The sequence below is a fragment of the Ranitomeya imitator genome, chromosome 6 (assembly GCF_032444005.1).
Source record: "Ranitomeya imitator isolate aRanImi1 chromosome 6, aRanImi1.pri, whole genome shotgun sequence".
Lineage (NCBI taxonomy): Eukaryota > Metazoa > Chordata > Amphibia > Anura > Dendrobatidae > Ranitomeya > Ranitomeya imitator.
In genome coordinates, this window is record NC_091287.1 from 288,499,735 (window position 1) to 288,521,481 (window position 21,747).

The 21,747-nt window shown below is 44.3% G+C and overlaps 1 protein-coding gene across 5 annotated transcripts in view; it reads right to left on the reverse strand.

Annotated features, from left to right (window-relative positions):
- PIGN (phosphatidylinositol glycan anchor biosynthesis class N) overlaps nt 1-21,747 on the reverse strand; it is a 503,276-nt gene that overhangs the window by 197,430 nt on the left and 284,099 nt on the right. For all 5 annotated transcript variants that reach the window (XM_069730623.1, XM_069730624.1, XM_069730625.1 and 2 more), the window contains 3 exons: nt 19,540-19,639; nt 12,692-12,784; nt 12,227-12,318 (listed from right to left, as the gene is read on the reverse strand). In XM_069730623.1, the coding sequence (XP_069586724.1) occupies nt 12,227-12,318; nt 12,692-12,784; nt 19,540-19,639 (285 nt within the window). The remainder of the gene's footprint in view (nt 1-12,226; nt 12,319-12,691; nt 12,785-19,539; nt 19,640-21,747) is intronic.

Here is a 21,747-nt window from a genome sequence, read left to right on the forward strand (position 1 = left end):
AGGGTAACAGGAGAAATTGGACCCCAAAAGTTGTTGTCCTATTTGTCCTGAGTACGCTGATACCCCATATGTTGGGGTAAACCCCTGTTTGGGCACACGGGAGAGCTCGGAAGGGAAGAAGCACTGTTTTACTTTTTCAACGCAGAATTGGCTGGAATTGAGATCGGACGCCATGTCGCGTTTGGAGAGCCCCTGATGTGCCTAAACAGTGGAAACCCCACAATTATAACTGAAACCCTAATCCAAACACATCCCTAACCCTAATCCCAACAGTAACCCTAACCACACCTCTAACCCAGACACACCCCTAACCCTAATCCCAACCTTACTCCCAACCGTAAATGTAATCTAAACCCTAACTGTAACTTTAGCCCCAACCCAAACTGTAGCCCTAACCCTAATCCTAACCCTAACCCTAGCCCTAACCCTAGCCCTAACCCTAGCCCTAACTCTAACCCTAGCCCTAATGGGAAAATGGAAATAAATACATTTTTTTAATTTTTCCCTAACTAAGGGGGTGATGAAGGGGGGTTTGATTTACTTTTATAGCGGCTTTTTTAGCGGATTTTTATGATTGGCAGCCGTCACACACTGAAAGACGCTTTTTATTGCAAAAAATATTTTTTGCGTTACCACATTTTGAGAGCTATAATTTTTCTATATTTTGGTCCACAGAGTCATGTGAGGTCTTGTTTTTTGCGGGACGAGTTGACGTTTTTATTGGTAACATTTTCGGGCACGTGACATTTTTTGATCGCTTTTTATTCCGATTTTTGTGAGGCAGAATGATTTTATATTTTCACGGCTCTGCGTTATAAACTGTAGTGAAACACTTGGGGGTTCAAAGTTCTCACAACACATCTAGATAAGTTCCTTGGGGGGTCTAGTTTCCAATATGGGGTCACAGTGCAGAAACGCTGCAGATCCGTAATTGATTTACAGTACAATGTAAATCAATGAGAAAAAAAAAATGCTGTGCACACTTTGCGGAAAATCCGCTGCGGAAACGCTGCGGTTTAAAAGAAGTAGCATGTCACTACTTTTTTGTGATTCTGCAGCGTTTTTGTACCCATTCCATTATAGAAAACCGCAGGGGTAAAAAACACAGCAAATCCACAAGAAAACCGCAGAAAAACACACAAACACTGCAGAACTGCACAAAAACGCGACAAATCCGCAGGTGCGTTTTCTGCCAGGAGAGGCAGAATCTGCACCAGAATTTCCTAAGCCTAATCCGCAACGTGTGCACATAGCCTTACTGCGTTTTTTACCCCTGCGGATTTCTATAATGGAATGGGTACAAAAACGCTGCAGATCCGCAAAAAAGAAGTGACATAATACTTCTTTTAATCCGCAGCGTTTCTGTACGGAATTTTCCGCACCATCAGCACAGCGGTTTTTTTTTCACATTGATTTACACTGTACTGTAAATCAATTGCGGATCTGCAGCATTTCTGCACTACAAAAAACGCTGCGGAAACGTGTGCACATACCCTAAGCCTTTTAGAGATCATTTCATCTTCAACTTGCTTAACTGTTGACCAAGGGGACTGTTATGTTTGCTAATGACAGGTGTTATGAAGGCAATCCAGAAACACAGTGTGCTTAGCGATCAGAGCGCACACAGTGATCTGACAAATACCCAAAAATACAAGAACGAGCTCTGAGACGTGGAAACTCTGTAGACTGCACACCTGATCCTATCCTAAACACAACTAAAAGCGGCTGTGGATTGCGCCTAACAACTACCTAGGCAACTCGGCACAGCCTAAGAAACTAGCTAGCCTGAAGATAGAAAAATAGGCCTGACTTGCCCCAGAGAAATTCCCCAAAGGAAAAGGCAGCCCCCCACATATAATGACTGTGAGTAAGATGAAAAGACAAAACGTAGGGATGAAATAGATTCAGCAAAGTGGGGCCCGATATTCTAGGACAGAGCGAGGACAGTAAAGCGAACTTTGCAGTCTACAAAAAACCCTAAAGCAAAACCACGCAAAGGGGGCAAAAAAAAACCACCGTGCCGAACTAACGGCACGGCGGTACACCCTTTGCGTCTCAGAGCTTCCAGCAAAACAAAAGACAAGCTGGACAGAAAAAAAGCAACAAAAAAGCAAAAAGCACTTAGCTATACAGAGCAGCAGGTCACAGGAACAATCAGGAGAAGCTCAGATCCAACACTGAAACATTGACAAGGAGCAAGGATAGCAGCATCAGGCGGAGTTAAGTAATGAAGCAGTTAACGAGCTCACCAGAACACCTGAGGGAGGAAGCTCAGAAGCTGCAGTACCACTTGTGACCACAGGAGTGAATTCAGCCACAGAATTCACAACAGGGGACCCAAACTTTTACATGCCACTGTAGATGACTCAGCAGGTTTAATCTTCCTACTGAAAGATTCCTTTACAAGTGCGATTATTTTTTAGATTGTCCTTCCTGATGAACACAGCAGACATTCAGCTGCAGAATATTTAAACGAACACCCTCCAAACAGATCTCCCATTAATCACAGGGCAGTTGGCAAATTTATTATCATATTTGGTGCAACAGGATCTGCTGCCAATAAATAAAAAATATGAATAGATACTGATTATAATTCTCAAGGATGACATATGTATTTTTGTACAGAACAAAATCACTGTTTTAATATGACAATTAAGAACGCTATGTTAATTGATTTTCTAGTGATTTTCTAGTGAAATTCACTACCAAAGTGATGTGTCACCCATCACCACCACCAACTTTCCGATCTGAAAAAGTTGAAGCATTCAAGAATGTCACCATTTTGGTGACCGCCTTTCTTTACTTTTGAGATATCCTTCATTATGAAATTGCTCCTAATGGTCCAATAGGAGATGTTCTCCAGCACCAAAGGAAAGTGTTAAAACTTAGCTTTTAATCATATAGGATTAAAAATCTGGGAGAATGTGCCGATATTAAAAAAGAAAACCGACAAGGCTTACACGTTTTGTGTAGAAAAACCCGTAATCATATATATTTTTTTATGCTATATGACTAAAGGCTAAGATTGAACTACTTTCCTTTGGTGCAGGAGAACATATTCTTTTGGACAAATTTGAGCTATTTGACCTGGAAGCCATACTGGCGCTGCACTCCGCCCAGACCACAGACGGTCTACCCCGGACGTCTCCTGGGATACATAGCCCTAACACATAACTGGTGAGCTGAATTGACATTTTTCTATTTGTTTTTTATTATGGAATGAATTAATAAATCATTTTCTAATAACAATATTAGCATACTGAAGAAATGATCTGTAGAATACAAAACCAGCAATAATTAGATCTTTTGTCATGACCCAACTATACCAGAAAAATGTTCCCGCTTTGTCTTGTTCAGCACTCGGTGGTGATGGCCTTTAAATCCGCTATAGAAGGTTTCCTTTATACACAGATTAAGAAAGTTGTAAAAGCGGCTTTGTGCTGCTCATGCTTGATTGTTTGCTACAGGGCAAACAATTGTACTATATTCACTTGTGATAAAATAAACGGGTATATCTATAGCATGAAATAAAAGGGCCACTTCAGTTATCACAATAAACCTATTTTATACGGTTATGCCTTTAATACACTTGCTGAGAAATCACTGCCCCCGTTATTCTTTTTTCAATCTGTTAGCAGCAAGATTTCTGCCGTGTTCCTGAATCCAATTCGTCACTTATGCAGTCCTAATATTGATTTGATTTTTTTTATGGGGGGTTGGAAGCTAGCAGATTTACAGAGCATAGAAATATGTACAGCAAGAATTTAATTCATTTCGGTTAAAAACAGAATTAAGAAATGACTGGCGGCGCAGTGAATGGAAATAAGCATGTTCCAATAACTTTTCCTTCCAGGAACCTCTTAATTCCTAAGACATCTTTTCATCTCCTGAGAAATGTGAATGGAGATATTATGTTTTCAGGACTTTGGAGCAATCCAGTGGTCAGAATCTCACTGGTCACACACCGTTTTTTACATGGATTCTACACCAGAGCAGATCCGACACCACCCAGTCTGTAGTGGACATTGTGCTGTTTATTTCCATAGGTGGATAAAAGATTTCCATATGCCCCATACGCCAAGGGTCCTATCTATTTAGGGGGCTATCTGCTACTTTATATCAGATCAATGGGATCAAACGAATAGACAAGGATCTGCACTATCTTACTGTGGCCACTATGCAGTGTACAGAGTGGTATAGTTTCGCTACCCAACAGAGCACATCCTGCCGCCGGCGGAATCAAGAAAAGCGGATTGGCTGGGGGACTAAGCAAATATAGGCTAATTTTAGGGGCGTAACTTATGGCAGAAATGTACTCCAGCCCCTGACTGGAGTAACAATTCTACCGAAGGTGTACTGCACTTCTAAGATGCGCCTTTTAATGAATGAGACACATCTTACTCCAGCAGACCCGTTCATTAAGTGTGCTTTAACACTGCATTATTCACCATGTTCAGTGGCCCTGTCGGGGGGTGAATCAAATCGAGACCACTGAACATAGAAAAGAACGCAGCGTGAAAGCAACCTAATATGCAGTAGGTGTACTATTAACAATAATAGCAACAAATACCTCCAGTTAGAAATGTAGTATAGTTTTCCGATTCACTATGTCTTCCCTCTGGTGCAGGCATTGCAGGACCCTAGATATCCATGGTTGCAAGCTCTAGCAACTAGCTAACTGTCACTATATCAGTGGTCGTAATCATGGATACCTAATGTCCTGCAATGCCTGCACATGAGGAAAACATTGTGAATCAGAAAAACTATATTATATCTCTAACTGGAAGTATTCGCTAATAACATTATTACACGTACTACTTATTGGGATAGGATTTTGGAGATGGGAATACCCCTTCAAGGAATTTGGGTCCTCAACCAGTGTCAAAATCTACACCAAAATCTAAACCAAAAAACAAGGGCTTTTTGCACATTTTTAGATGACACCACATTTATCCAAACTGGAATGCATCATTACTCAAAATGAAACACAAAGCTTCAAAAATATACTCAGTAAAAGCAGGATCGTTACTCATTTGTTCCAATAAACCCCTTGCAGCATCTTCATAGCGAATGCGGGAATATAGGCCTACTAGAACTACTGGGACTGGTGAGCCGCCCCCTTCCATCCCTTCTACTCTCAGCTTATCTATATCCTGCAAATGCATTTTAGTATCCTTTATTTATGAAGGTACACTTTCCAACACAAGTATCAAATATCAATCCAAAAACTCGGATGGTGGTTTTGTAGTAGTTACACAACCTGCAACGACTAGATAACCTGGTAGGTCCAACTTCAGCATAAAGTCCTGCATTCCCCACCTTCCCCCTTGGCAATAATAAATATACAGCAAAGTCGAAGTTATTTGTGGGGTCACCTGTCACCATTTTTGGATTTGTAGCAGAACTGGTTTCCCTCAGATTAAAACTTTTTTCCTTTCAGGTCGTCGGGGGTTAAAGCAGTTTTCCCCGGTGACCTGTTGGTGTAATTGCATTGCTGCTGGGTCAGCTGATGTGGGTGGTGACCACTCCCACCATCCTTCAAGAGGTCACCTGATACATCAGCTGACTGTCGGTGTTAGTTCATTTTATAGCGACCTTGCTGGGAGAAGGAGCTTTCTGGGAGTAGTGGTTCTACAGCTGTGTTCAATTTATCTGGTGTCGTTATCTTGCTGTGTGGTGCTTTGCAGCAGAAAGCTAAGTGTGGTATTTGGAATACCCTGTCCCTTCCAGTGACTGTCTTACCTTACCTTGTGTTGTCTTAGTGCAGCGGTGGGACCAGTGTTCACACTTGCCAATTCCCTACTTAGGGATAGGAGCAGGACAAGTGAGGGTTTAGGTATCCTGCTCGGCGAGGGGTAAAAGAACCCATATAGGGAAATTAGTAAGAGCAGTGCACATCATCAGGTGAGTGCAGGAGGTGTCCATTCCCCGTTCCCTACCGGCAGGGCCCACCGTTGTTAAAATTTCCCTGGAGTCCCCTGGTGTGTTGTGCCATCTGGTGACCGACCAATCGTGAGTTCGTGTTACAGCGCTTCGGGCTCATCATGACAATAACACCGACCGTCACATTTTTTCTGGTGAGCCATCGCCCAAATGCAGGCCTTTGCCCTACTGCCCCGAACTCTCACCACTGAGCCTAAGGAGCTGCATGGTGAGGTAGTGCAGCAGCTGCAGGAGTTGTTGGGGTTCTGGGCCTCGGCTCAGGTACAGGCTAAACCAGGACCCAAGATATCTCTCTCCCTAACAGGTTCTCTGGAGGGAGAGAGAAATTTTTGTTTTTTAACCCCTTCAAGTCGCGGCCCTTTTTGGTTTTTGCGTTTTCATTTTTCACTTCCCTCCTTCCCAGAGCCATAACTTTTTTATTTTTCCGTCAATATGGTCATGTGAGGGCTTATTTTTTGCGGGACGAGTTGTACTTTTGAACGACACCATTGGCTTTACCATGTCATTTACTAGAAAACGGAAAAAAAATTCCAAGTGCGGTGAAATTGCAAAAAAAGTGCAATCCCACACTTGTTTTTTGTTTGGCTTTTTTGCTTGGTTCATTAAATGCTAAAAGTTACCTGCCATTGTGATTCTCTAGGTCATTACGGGTTCATAGATATCTAACATGTCTAGGTTATTTTTTATCCAAGTGGTGGTGAAAAATTCAAAACTTAGCTTAAGGAAAGTGCCATTTTCCGATACCCGAAACGTCTCCATTTTTCGTGATCTGGGGTCGGGTGAGAGCTTATTTTTTGCGTCCCGAGCTGACGTTTTTAATGATACCATTTCGGTGCAGCTACGTTCTTTTGATCGCCCGTTATTGCATTTTAATGCAATGTCACGGCGACCAAAAAACGTAATTCTGGCGTTTCAGATTTTTTTTCTCGCTACGCTGTTCAGCGATCAGGTTAATGTTTTTTTTTATTGATAGATCGGGCGATTCTGAACGATGCGATACCAAATACGTGTAGGTTTTTTTTTTTAATTGTTTTATTTAGGATGGGGCGAAAGGGGGGTGATTTAAACTTTTATATTTTTTTCATATTTTTAAAAACATTTTTTTTTTTTTACTTGTGCCATGCTTCAATAGCCTCCATGGGAGGCTAGAAGCTGGCATAGCCTGATCGGCTCTGCTACATAGCAGCGATCATCAGATCGCTGCTATGTAGCTGAAATGCAGGTGTGCTGTGGGCGCCGACCACAGGGGGGCGCTCACAGCAGGCCGGCATCAGTAACCATAGAGGTCTCAAGGACCTCTATGGTTACCTTCCTGATGCATCGCCGACTCCCGATCATGTGACGGGGGTCGGCGATGACATCCTTTCCGGCCGCCCGGCTGGAAGCGCCAGTTAAATGCCGCTGTCTGCGTTTGACAGCGGCATTTAACAGGTTAATAGCGGCGGGTGAATAGCGATTTCACCCGCCGCTATTGCACACACGTCAGCTGTACAAAACAGCTGACATGTCGCGACTTTGATGTGGGCTGACCGCCGGAGCCCACATCAAAGGGGGTGACACGGCATGCGCTGTACTAGTACGGCACATGTCGTGAAGGGGTTAAGGAGGCCTGCAAGCTATACTTCAGGCTCCACCCTCATTCATTAGGGAGTGAGGAACAAAGGGTGGGAATCATCGTTTCCCTTCTTAAGGGTGATCCCCAATCCTGGGCCTTTTCCCTGCTGACCGGTTCTCCATGTCTACGGTCAGTGGCTGAGTTTTTTGCGGCTCTGGCACTTGTGTATGGTGATCATGATGGCGTCTCCCTGGCGGAATCTCGATTCTGCAAGATCAAGCAGGGGGGCCGGCCGGCTGAGGAGTACTTTTCATAGTTTAGGAGGTGGGCCACTGAGGTGGACTGACCCTGACCTCAGGACCGTGGGAGAATGCAAGTGACAAGGTCACTGTGACAGAGCCTGAACTGCCGTGACCTCATTACTTGTATTCTCCCATGGTCCTGAGGTCACAGGAGTTCATGATGGCAGCGAGCACAGACTCAGTGATGTCACCGCTAGTTACTGAGCCTGTGCCTGCTGCTTCTCATTCATTCATTCTCCACTGCTATCGCTGCTCGCCAGCAGAGCAGGGGGAGAATGCATGATAACCGGCTTCAGCACCAGCCGCCGGGGAACAGCGCTTACAGTAGCGCTACTTCCCCGGTGGCCATCAATGTGTTACAGATGCGGCACATGGTTATCGCACGTAGTATACACACGGACACTGATCTCTCCGGTACCGGAAATATCAGGACGTGTGTAACCGGCCTTATGCTACGCTTTTCATGATACCAAAGTTCAGCTTTGCAAGGTGTAAGGACATCAATGCAAGGCGTATGTGAAACCAGAAAACATTTTGGGGGAAGAAGGGCAATTTGATCAAATTATTTAGTAAAAAAAAGTGTTTTTATGCCAGCAAAAATAGTGACTATTCTAAACAAAAAAGCTGGATTTATGCATGAAGCACAGCCGTGAACTAAGCTTAAATGCATTCATGAAAAAATGCACAATTGCAAACGTAAAAACTGCAGGGGGAAGATTAATTGGTCTGGCATGGTTTACTTTAATTATCAGTAATTTAATTATCTGTACTTAGGAGAAACAAAATCACAAAAATAAAGGAGTTTCACATTTTGCTGGGCCTGTGTTTTCTTCACCAAACAATGCTGTAAAAACCGGTAACAGCATTTTTGCTGTGTTTTTGCACTTGCTCATTGCTTTCTATTGGTGAAAAAAAACACAAAGAAATGACATGCTGCAGTTTTCAAAAACATGGCAGTTTCCAATTCAGTCGGGGAAAGAAAACCAAGTGACTGCATGAGATTTCTGAAATCTCATAGTTTTTGCTTGCCAAGTAAAAAGACAAAACCCCAGACAGAACCAAAATGAACATATATCCTGCTATAAGTAAACAAGTAAAAGCAATAGTGCATATAAATAAGGTAGGGCACTTAGTAAACACTGTTTTTCATTAAAAAAAAAAAAGTATAAAAGCCATCCCACCAGGATCGTCCTAATCTCTAGCATTAAAATCTTACCACGTGTCAAAATGACATCAATGTTAACAAGGGTAGAGCAGCATCGGGTCCTAAATGGACACCCAGCACAACATGGTAAGGCTCCTTTCCACACATCAGTTTTTTGCTATCAGTCGCTATCTGTCAAATTTAGAAAAAAAGAATCCAGCGACTGATGCCGCCGGTTCCGTTTTTTTCTCATAGACTTGTATTAGCAATGGATTGTGACGGATGGCCTCACGTTTCATCCGTCGTTCGCCGGATCCGTCGAAAATTGTTTGTCCGCTGGCTGGAGACAACAAAGTAACTTTTTTTTTGTACGTTGAAAAAACGGACAGCGAGAATGGAAGGCTATGGGCGCCGGATCCGTCAAATGATGGAATCCGGCGACGGATTCCGTTTTTTTAACTGAGCATGCTCCAATTTATTTAGCCAGATCCGCTAGTCGGATCCGTCAAAAAACGAATCCGTCACATCAGTTTTTCACAATTTGTGATGGGGTCCTGAGTAGGCGGGGACACTGGTGCGCTATTGGGGCCAGGTTCCTATGCCGCTACTTGCTCAGGCCCCCCGGTACTTGCGATATTCACCTCTCCCCATTCCACCGCTGCGATCTCTTCCGCGTCATATGACTGTGACGATCAGGTCAGAGGGTGCGCCCTCTGCCTGAACAGTCAGTGCAGAGAGACGGCGACACTGAGGAGCAACGGTCAGCGATGAGAGGCGAGTATTTCATTTTTTTTTTTTGCAGCAGCAATATAAGGTATATGAGATCCAGCATAAACTGTATTGAGCATTATATGGACATCTTATGGTGCCCATCATGAACTTCATGGAGCATTAAAAGGGGTGTATTTTTTATGGAGCATCTCATGGGGTCCATCTTGAACTTTATGGAGCATTATATGGGGCTTTTTTTGTATGGAGCATCTTATGGGCCCATGGAGCATTTACCGGTAGCTGCTGCATTTCACACCCTAAGATTATACTCGAGTCAATAAGTTTTCCCAGTTTTTGTGATAAAATTAGGTGCCTCGGCTTATTCTCGGGTCGGCTTATACCTGAGTATATATGGTAGCTTCCCATTTGCGGATTATCCATTCAGGACCCAGTCCTGCTCTGCCCTAATTCACATTGACGTCTCTGACACATGGTAAGGTTTTAAAACTAGAGGTTGCAATCAATCCGATTGTGGTACACCTTGAAGTCGGTCGGATGGCTTTTACGCTTTTTGTCTAATCAAAAACAGTATTTACAAAGTAAGTAATTTATATGCAATTTCGTTTTTACTTGTTTACTTACAGCAGGGTATATGATCATCTTGCTTCTGTCTTGGGTTTTGACTGTTTCATGCCCAGTGTGAATATGCTCCAATTTTGTATGCATACTAACTTATACTCCAGTTCATTTTTTTTGGTACTATAAAAAGCAGCTTTTACTTTGCATAACAAAATGCAACAAAAAATGCAACATGTGAGCATAGCCTTATAGATCATTGCATTTAACACAGTTGGACTGGGATTGCAGCACTGCTGCTCCTCTGTTCTCCAGCACTCCAATAGCAGCGACTCTGGAGCTTTTCAGCATGTTCACATGAGACAAATCTCATTTAAGGAGAACATGCTCAACAAGTTTACAGCTGAGACCTCTATGGACATTTGCTTTTTCACCTCTATGAAGCCCTGTGGCAACATCGTAGAGGAGAAAAAGAAAATGCCCAGAGAAAATATGTGGTAGTTGCCCAGTTGGTTGAAGGGAAAAGTGGCATATTGGAAAGGAGGAGAATAAAAATATAAAAGAAAAAATTGTTCCAGAATCAGTAGAGCAGCAACAATTGCAGAAGGTCTTCAGTTTAAATAAACATTCCAGTGATTATACATCATTTTTAGCTTGTATTACTATCTGTAGTTGTTCCTTTTAATTTGAAAATTGATCATAAGATTGAATATACGTCTCTCCAGTTAGGTCATATGATCACATGGTGATCCCCTTGACAATTACATGACTTTATCTTCTCTGAAGGGTAAAAGGCACCATTTCACCAAGTTACCAGAACTTCCACAAACCAATACCAAAGTTGAGGATGAAGACTACATAGCTACTTTCTAGAGTTGGGCAAATGTATTCATGTGGAATTGCATTCTACTCTAATTTTAATCCTTGCTCCAGAATGCAGGTTTTTTTTGTAATGGACTCAACCGGGATTCAGCAAAATGGCGGTTGGCAAAAGGATAGAAAACAAACACAAAATAACTAATACTCATCTGACTGGTAACTTCCGCTGACATCTCCAAGCTAGGTTGTGACTTCTGGCCATGATTAAGCCCAAGACAACCCTGCGCAGGGTCCTCCTGGGCCCAGCCATGGCCAAAAGTTCCCACCTAGATTGAACATGCAGTGTGCAACAGTAAGACAATGCACCAAGGACAGTATGAGAGACAGAGAGCAGCAGAGGTAAGCAGACTCCAGAGAAAAATAAGTGACATTGATTTGGTTGAGAAAAAATTTGCTGCAGATCACATTTTTTGGTAAAATCCAAGTGATTTGGCAAATTCGAATCTCATCAGAACTGCTCATTTCTCTACCAACATCACATAGTTATAATTTAGGAGCTCATAGTTCAAGCTCCATCACTATATATGTAGACTCTTATTTTATTTAGGAGAGGCTATAGGAAGGGCTAATCACAGTATCCCAAAAGAAAATAGAGATGGTAGTGGCTCAAGCTGACCATGTGATGCTGTAGTGATGTATCATGGGATTTACAGCAGAGGATGTGGGACTAACGTGTAGGATGAAGGCTAGGAATCAAGGTGCTGTCTGAAAAAAAGAGGCTGACCAAGAATGAAGTACACCATGTATAAATGAAGTGCAGCCTGTAATCAGGTGGGGTGCAGTTACTGTATATAAGAAAAGATGGAGGGCTCCTTTAAAGGTGCAAGTTGTTCGTCGCTCTTAAATAGATAAAAAATAATAATAATAATGAAAAACAAGCAAACAAAATCAATACAAACAAGCAACAAACACCAGATTATAAATGATTCAAGATTATTTTACGCACAATGGAATAACCATCAGGAGCCCAATCAAAGCAAGAAAGTCGTTTCATTATTGAAATTACATCCTTTTCCCCCCCTGACGCCACAATCGCTCACGTGTCTGACAAGGCTCGCTGAATCAGTGCATACTAAATGTGATATAAAGCTTTTAAGAAGACAATGTTGATCTTACACCAGAGTGATATTGGGCTCCCTTCCAACAACAGGCATCAAGGGAAACACCGCCAGCAGCAAGCATAAGAGAACCCAACTCACAGTTGTTATCTGCAAAAGGACAAAAAAAAAAGGAAATATCGGTAAAAGCACTGTGGGAGATCATGTATTCAAGAAGAACTGACAGAACAGCAAAATCAATCCTACTGTTTTCTAAGCATGGTTCTGCAGGGGAAGCAAGCGAACGGAAAAAAAAGCTTTACAAACAACACGTAGTGTAGGCTGCTGATAATATAGTCTAGGACACGTAATATTCCGAAAACCAAGGATGGTAATGTTGTCGGGAAGAATGTCTAACTGGACCCGAAAATGAGTCTCTTGATAAATAAACTAGACATTCAATGAACTGTTTACTGTATATTATAGAACTACTTGGAACGGTAAAGGGGACAATGGTTCATACAAATGTTGTTTTCTGTTATACCTTTCCTTTAATCCAGAACTTCATCAGCACTGGCCAAAAAGCAAAAACCACCAAACCAACAGTAAGCACCCAACGATAGAAGAAGCTTAGAACCTAATGGCAGAGAAAAGAATATTGTCAAATTCTCTTTTAAAACTGTACTATGTGAAATACTTTAAGACAATATATTACATTTAATAATGTTTATACCAGCAAGAAGCAATTATTTTAGTTGGGTAGTAAGATGAATATTTGCATATTTAAACCACACTAATGAATGGGCCTAAACACATTTTCACACACAGTAAATGGACAGACAAGGCACTGTTCTGGGAAAAACACCAAATTATATTTCCAAAATATTTAACACAGACAGACATGTTTGGCTTCTTTTTGCATTCAACTCCTTAAAGTAAAGCAAAATATTGTTGTAATTTTAAGCATTATATTATTACACTGGTATCCAACCACACGTAGCTGTATCATGGCTCCAATGCAATCCCATGATTAGCCATACTCTAAAAGACAATTGCATAAATCGAATATACTATTGGGTACACAAGTGTCTAATCTTTGTGACTCGCCTTGGGCACTGAACAGTGGCACAATAACGATAAATACAATTCTTACCTGACTTAAGATAATAATGGGAAAGCTCGCGCTTTCTGCACCATGAAAGGAAAACCTTCTAGGTGTGATGATAAATATGTGCTGAGACGGATTTCCGGGCGCTAATCATAGTAGCGGCTACCTTTTGGGAAAACCCGGCCTGCCTCAAAATCCAAGATTCAATGGCCAGGCGGTCAAACACAGGGCCCCTAAGTTCTGGTGGAAGATCGGGCCCTGAGACAGTAGATCGGGGCACTCTGGAAGCCGCCAAGGAACTTCAGCGAGCAGCTGCACTAGGTCTGCGTACCATGACCGATGAGGTCAATCTGGGGCGACCAGGATTGCTGGGACTCCTTCTGTCTTGACCTTCCTGATTACCTTCGGGAGCAATGCCAGATGGGGAGACAGATATGGGAAACAAAACTGGTTCTAAGGTAGTTTTAACGCATCCACGGCAATCGCCTGTGGATCTCGATACCGGGCGACAAACCTGGGTACTTTGGCATTCATCTCGGAAGCCATCAGATCCACGTCCAGGGTTCCCCAGCGCTGGCATATTTGCTGAAAAACATTGGGCTGGAGAGACCACTTCCCGGATGCAAGGCCCTGACGACTTAGAAAAGCCGCAGCCTAGTTTTCCTCACCCGGGATGTGGACTGCCGAAATCACAGAGTGATTCTTCTCAGCCCAGTAGAGGACCTGATTTTACCTCATGAATGGCCGCCCTGCTGTGGGTACCCCCTTGGTGATTTATATATTCCACCGCTGTGGCATTGTCCGATTGAATCCGGACTGGGCGGCCTGCCAGAAGCTGATGAAAATGCTGCAGCGCCAGCCGAACCACCCGAATCTCAAAAAGTTTGATCGGGAGGGTTGATTCCTGCGAGGCCCAGCGTACTGGGCTGTGTGGTGGCAAAACACTGCTCCCCAGCCGAGAAGACTGGTGTCTGTCGTCACTAACAGCCAATGTGTTGGGGAAAATGCCTTCCCCTGTCGTAGAGTAGGGCTCGTTGACCACCATGCGAGAGCCTGCCTGACCTGGGGAGACAGACGGCACTTGAGGTTCAGAGAACATGGATTTTTGTCCCAAGCTGCCAACAGTGCATGTTGGAGAGGACGAAGATGGAGTTGCGCAAATGGCACTGCTTCTATTGCTGCTACCATCCTTCCCAAGACCCTCATGCAAAAACGGATTGTATTTGACCGGTCGGCGCAAAACACTCACCTCCTGCTGGAGGGTCAGGACCTTGTCCCGAGGCAGAATTGTCAACCCTTGTGAGGTGTTGAAGATCATCCCTAAAAAAGAGATTTTTCGCAAATGGTACATGGGACGATTTCTTTAGATTCACCAGCCACCCTAGGCGAGAAAGAGTATCCAGAGTAATGTTGACACTTTCCTCGCATGCCTGACAAGACGGCCCCTTGATAAGGAGGTCGTCTAGATATGGCAAGACGAGAATGCCCCAGGAATGCAGGATGGACACCACTGCTGCCATGACCTTTGTGAATACTCTGGGTGCAGTGGCCAGCCCGAAAGGTAAGGCTGTGAACTGAAAATGTAGGCTGCCTACGGCAAAACGTAGAAATTTGATGCGAAGGACATGTAGGAATGTGAAGATAGGCATCTTGAACATCGATTGAAGCTAAGAATTCTCCCTTCTGCCGCAATGACCGACCGGAGAGACTCTATTCGAAAGTGGCGAAAGTTGACGAACCTGTTTAAACATTTCAGGTCCAAAATGAGCCTTACAGTTCCGTCTTTTTTGGGAACTATAAACAGGTTGGAATAAAACCCCTGAAATCTCACTTCCTTCGGGACTGGAGTGGTGACCCCGCGGAGCTCGAAGGGATACTACAGTTCTGAACAGGGCTTGTACCTGGGATTCTGAACTGGGAAGACGGGAGGAAAAGAACCGGCATGGGGGGGTGACTGAGAAACTCTATTTTGTACACTGAGGACACTAGTTCTCTTACCCACCTGTCGTGAACCACTGTGAGCCAAAACTGAAGAAACAAGAGTAGACGGCCGCCTACTCTGTCGGTGGCAATCGGAGACTGCCTCCAGTCATTTGGCTGAAAACCTATGGGACCTAGATCCCCTTGATCTTGGCAGTTGGGACCGCATACTTCCCAACAGGTTGGCCCTTGTATGAGATCTGATGATCTCTGTCCTGATTAGGTCGACCTGGGCCAACCGGGTTTGACATTGAGGTCCACCTGGTATTACGAAAGGACTTGAACCGTGGCTGGAATTGGCGACGAAAAGGCTGTTTAATCTTTTGCTGTGGGAGAAAATTGCTTTTGCCTCCTGTGGTATCAGAAATGAGCTGATCCATTTTTTTTTTCCAAATGCGTGACCACCTTGATATGGGAAAGTTGTAAGGGATTTTTTCGAGGAAGAATCTGCCCGCCATATTCTCAACCAAAGGGCCCTTTTAATGGCAATTGCGTTAGCGGCCGCCAATGCTGCACCGTTCGCAGCATCTAAAGACGAATTGATCAGGTAGCTCCCAGCAAGAGCTATCTGATTTGACATTTCTGTCAAATCTGCTGGTAGATCCCTCTCCTGTAGAACCCTAGTCAAAGACTCTGACCAAGAAATCATGGCCTTAGCTACCCAAGTCGCCGCAAAAAAAGGCGAGGGGCTGAACCAGAAGCCTCAAAAACTGAAAGAGCCAAACTTTCTATGAGCTGGATCCCTAATAGAGGAACCATTGGGAAGGGATAACAGTGTGTTAGAGGCCAAATGAGAAACCAGTGGATCTACCGAAGGGGATTCTGCCCACTTCTTACGCAACTCAGGGGTGAACGGGTATCTGGCACTTTAGGGCTTTTTGTCCAGAGAAATGCCTGTCTGGACGCTCCCTGTGACGTTGGACCAAGTCCTCAAATTCAGGATGAGTGGAGAAAACCCTATGAGACTGCTTGACCCTATTAAACGATACCTTATGACCCGAGGCCAAGGCGGATTCGTCCTCTACTCCCAGGGTTTGGCTGACTGCTTCAATTAGACTGACTACTGAATCCTGGTAATCAGGTGCCTCTAAATTGAGGGACCCTTCGGAATCGTAGTCCGGACCGTGTTCACTACTTTCCACTGGAGAGGGTGAGCGAGAGGCGGAACTCCAGGATGCAGAAGCACCTGATGTTTCCCCCGCGTCTGCCTAGTGTGAGCGCGGCCCCTACAGGCCGAAGGTTCCTGCGAGTCGGAGGACCTCTCTAAAGCAGATGAACCGCTGTCCTTGGCCCCCGCCGGGGTCTGAAGGGACTCAATTGCTTTTGTTAGGGATGCCATAGATTGCGACAAGGACGTAACCGATTCTGGGGGAGAAACTACAGCTTCTGCCTGAGTCACGGGGGGGGGGGGGGGGGGCTCCTGAGCGCTTTCGGAATCGCAGGTCTCACAGAGACGATTACTGTGGGCACGCAGAAAAGCGGACCGACAGGCTACACATGCGGTGTATAATACCGTGTGAGACTTGGTTCTTCTAGACATGGTGCCCCGCAAATGCTATATTCAGAGCTAAATAGAGGAGATGCAAAAAAAAAAAAACCAGAAGTTGCGGCTGTCAGACTGGGGAGAGTAGCACTTACCCCAGTCCTGTGTCCCCGTCCGACTCATGGATCCTGTCACAGGGCGACGAGTCAGCACTGATCTTTTTATAAAGAATGCTGTATTGGTGGGTGGTACCGCCGGAAATGACAGCGTTGGGCCTATAGAAGGCCGAAGCCAGGGCCTAAATTACTTCCCCAGCGTTCGGCAAGGATAATGGGCGGACCCGCGGAAAAAGGATGTGGCCGGAAGGGGCGGGGCATTCGCCCGTGGCCTAGCCTGTCAGAAGTCGGGGACTAGATTAGCCGGCTCCCGTGAGAACCGGAAGTAAACGGCGGGATATCCGGAGTGGCACCGCAAGCATCCGAAAGACTACGGCGCCACCGACAGCAGAAAGAACGTGGCGCCGCCAGGAACAGAAAGGCCTGCTGCGCTCCAGACGCCTTCTATGATGCGCGCTGTCACAGGAGCCCCCCCCCACGCCAGGATCCTAAGGTTAGAGGGAGGCTATATAAAGGACGGTACAGGCACCCTAACTCCATCTTCCCTTCAGGGGATGAGGAGAGGGACCGTCCGCCACCTTCCATCACCGCTCTCCAAGCATTGGTGATGCAGTGGGGGCTACACGGACTGCACATATGCACCTGTACAGCCTAGGGTTTCGTTACCTCAGGGTGGTCAGGGCCAAGTCCGGCAAATGATCCCACGTTGCGAGAAAGGATACGTGGAGACGACACACCACACGTGCTCGCCCGTTGATGGTTTGGGGAGATCGGACCCCTTCAAAAGGGTCCGTCGCCCCTGTCTCGTTTCGAAGGTGAAGAGGAAAAAATATGGGAGGTCTGGAAAGACCTGTGCCTCCTTCAGACAGTAAGCATGAACTGGTTAGCTGAGAGCTAGCAGGAAGGTATATGCTGCAGGGGAGGAGCTAACTTTTTTTGTATCACTTAGTGTCAGCCTCCTATTGGCAGCAGCATACACCCACAGTCCTGTGTCCCCCAATGGGACGAAAGAGAAATGCAAATTCCGGGAGATGGGACACGACGCCAACATCGCTGGAATGGCGCCATTGGGGGAGGAATGTAGAAGCTTTTCTTATTTTACTTGGGCATTTAAGAACAGGTTGTCAAAGTAGCAGACAACCCTTTTAAAGAATATTTATCAGCAGGCTGGGGCTGCCCTTTTTAGCTAAGAAAAGAGTGGGCCGCCTCAGACTCAAAATTTTACTAAATATCACCTGCTAACAAAAGTGGTCAAATTATTAGAGCGGCTAACATTTTGTAATCGCTTACTAAACGCTGCATCAGAGCTGGGTTCGTGAAAAACACAAGATGTCGCAATAAAATGTGAGCTCTCACTCTTTCTGAGTGGAGAGTTGTGGGATACCACTTTGCATGCCTAGAGCCAACAACCCAGAGGTTGCCACCTGACTATTGGCAGAAAGTTCTTTTTTTTTTTTTTAGAAGGGTATTAGGGAAACTTGGACCACTTTTGTTAATAGATGATTAGTAAAATCAAGCGTCTGAGGATGCCCACTTTTTATTCTCAAATATAGAGGGCAGCCCCAGACTGGTGATACGTACTCTTTAAGAGCTCGCTCAAACAAGCCTATAACTTGGCCGAGAGCTGTCCGGTGCTTTATCAGATACTACTAGGGGAAATGCAGATCTGCAATTTGTTTCTCATGTTGATCCATCATGAGTAAACAATCGCAGCATGTGCAGCAAGTCCCCCCCATTAACGTACCTACAAAAGCTTTTTTGTATATAGTAGGTGGGTCTTTTTAAGAGTTCTGTATGATTTGGGACCTAAATAGATGAATTGTTGTAGTTTATGCTGCGGTTGCATCAGCTGCTCGGATGACAGGCACCCATACAAGTCTATGGGTGCAGGTGAAACATCGGACTGCATTCGGATGCCATCCAAGTGCAGTCCAACATCAGCAAACTCAGAGATTGGAGAAATTAAGTTCTCCATCTCCTCCACGCCTGTGATAGGGTTTTCTCATGCGAGAGAATCAGATCACACTAAGGCTACTTTCACACTTGCGTTTTTAGCAATCTGTCGCAATAAGTCGTTTTGGGAAAAAAACGGATCCTGCAAATGTGCTCGCAGGATGCGTTTTTTCCCCATAGACTTGTATTAGCGACAGATCGCGACGGATGGCCACACGTCGCGTCCGTCGTGTTTTGGCGGACCCTCAGCACGAAAAAACGTTCAAGTGAACTTTTTTGTCAGTCGCGTCTGCCATTTTCTACCGTGCATGCGTGGCCGAAACTCTGCCCCCTCATTCCCGGACTTTAGACTGGGCAGCGGATGCGTTGAAAAACTGCATCCGCTGCCCACGTCGTGCATAAATTTCACAACGTACGTTGGCTCGACGCATAGCGACGGACCCGTTCCGACGCTAGTGTGAAAGTAGCCTTAGGTGACACTTGGATCAAACTCTGCCAGCGTTTGATTCGAGAGTCATTAGCATAATTGGTCCAATTCTCTCGCTTGAGAGAATTCACGGCCGCGTGACCGTAGCCTAAATATCACTATTTTACCAACTGAGATGTTGATAGGTATGCTGTACCCTGGTAACCAATGGTGGGGCAACTCACTAGTGATCTGAACTTATTGGCTTCTTATATGCCAACATAGTTCTATGTGACTCTTTGGAAAAAGAAACTAAGCAATATGTCATCACTGGTATTTCACTCACCAGTGTTTCAACTCCCATGATAACCATGATAAGATATCCCAGGATTCCAAGTGGCGAAACGGTCGTCAGATTCCTTCGAAATTCATGGATAATCCAGAACCTAAATTACAAGATAAAGGAGCATGAAAAAGCAATTCTGAGGCCAAACTGCTGCATTTCAAGAACATGAAAAAAGATTGTAAAATAACGGGTCGGACAAAGAATAAGACGAAGGATTACTGATTACTCGTACACATCGAGGACATGTATACCAGCAAACACCTAATGCAGAATGACTGAATCAATCTTTAGCAGCTATGCATTATTAACATGCTTAATCTGGAGGAAAAGCGGTATCATGAGGCCCGCCACTGCCGAAAAGACCGGCTGACCTAAGCAAAACGCAGAGCTTTGGGCTCATGCCATGAAGAGGAAATTAGTTAATAAGTCTTACAGAAGACTTGTTCAACTCAAGGTGTTCATAACGTCTAAAAAAACAAAACCACGATGGTGAAGCGGAAACAGGGATTTATAGAAAAGTTGCTTTAAAGGGATTCTGGGGTGTTTAAGAACAATGACTGTCGAGCTGGCAAGTACAAGAAATCTCCACTGAGGCACTATATTGGGGCTTGCTGTTGGGTCGAACATCCCCAATGGGCAAAAATTCTGAATAATATATTTATCTATTTTCACAATTGCAAAAATTGGGATGATTCGATAGATAATCCATTTTAAGATATTTTTTTAAAGAGAAGAGGTCCATCCGGAAAAATGCAATGCATGGGTTAAAATCTTACATGACCTGATTAGATTCCGAATCAGAGCTTTATGGATGCAGAGATAACAAATGTTCCATTCATTTTCAGAATGGGAAAAGGGGACGAGTCCAACTTTTTAAATTGGTTTTTAATATTCTGCACATTTTTGACCTTTCGGGAGGACTTGAACCCGCCATCGCTAATCCAGCTAGCTCGGAGTGCTTTTGTTAGAGGCAGCCAGAACGTGCACTCTGTGGATTGGGCTCAGCTTTGGCATATGTTGGGAAGGGGCCAAATTAAAAAAGGACTGGGCGATTTCCTTGATGCACATAACATTATGGGTTATATTAAAATTAGTGACAAAACGTAAATTGGTGGCAGAAGATTGAACTTGATGGACCTGGGTCTTTTTTCAGCCTGTATAACACGTATCCCTTTTAATTCAATAATAAAGCCTCAAAAAGTATGCAAAAAACAACATTCCCATACAAAAATATGGAAAAAATAAGGCAAAACGAAGAAAGTAAAATATAATATTTTATTACATCAAACAAACAATAATCTTATAAACATTACCACAATAACTATAAAAAACAAGATGAATCTCCATAAAAACAATGGAGACGGCTACAGGGCGATACAAAATAAACACCAAAAATGTCTAAATACGGTTTTACTCATGAAGCTGGAAAAAATTATATATGTGTGTAAATCTAGTGCCAGATAATAATGAATGCACAGGAAAGGTGCCAAAAACAGGCTACCATTGATGAAAAAAATCTATATAATGGGACAGAAAAAATACAGAGCCACTCTTATAGAGACCATTAGTAAGGTGCAAAAGTGCTACAGACACATAGCCATATGAAGGCTAAATGGCCACCATAACATAAGGCTCCCAGTGTATACTCCTACAAACAGCCCCACAAGGAAATACTGTGCAAACATAAATGCTATGAAGACAGTACCAAAGCAGAAAATAAAGCATACAAAACCAAATGACACTTACATAGTAAGGCTCTATATACCGCCCGTGCCGCCACCCCGACAGCGCCGTTTCGCCTACCAGGCTTCTTCCAAATGGGGGCAAGTGTGTTGTATCTCAAAAGGGCTCCCTTTATATAGCGCCAAATTAATCACAAACTCATAACAGCTGATAGCAGCGGACACATACTAGATCCTTCACGGCGCATGTATTGCTCAATAGCTGCTCCCACAAAGAAGTGACTTCCGGTCCTCCGCATCTGGACCGCAAGCGTGGAACGCTCGCATATCCTGGTGAGCGGGGCCGGAAGTCACAGAGCGAGTACAGAGAGGACATGCGCACTAGGCATCTAGCATACCGATGATATCGCTCACCTCATAGAGCGGAGTTTGCAGAGGGCGGTGACTAATCAGCTCAGGTAAACCGGAAGTCACCAGGCAAAAACAAAAGGGACATGCACAACAAATACCCAGTATTCCAATAATA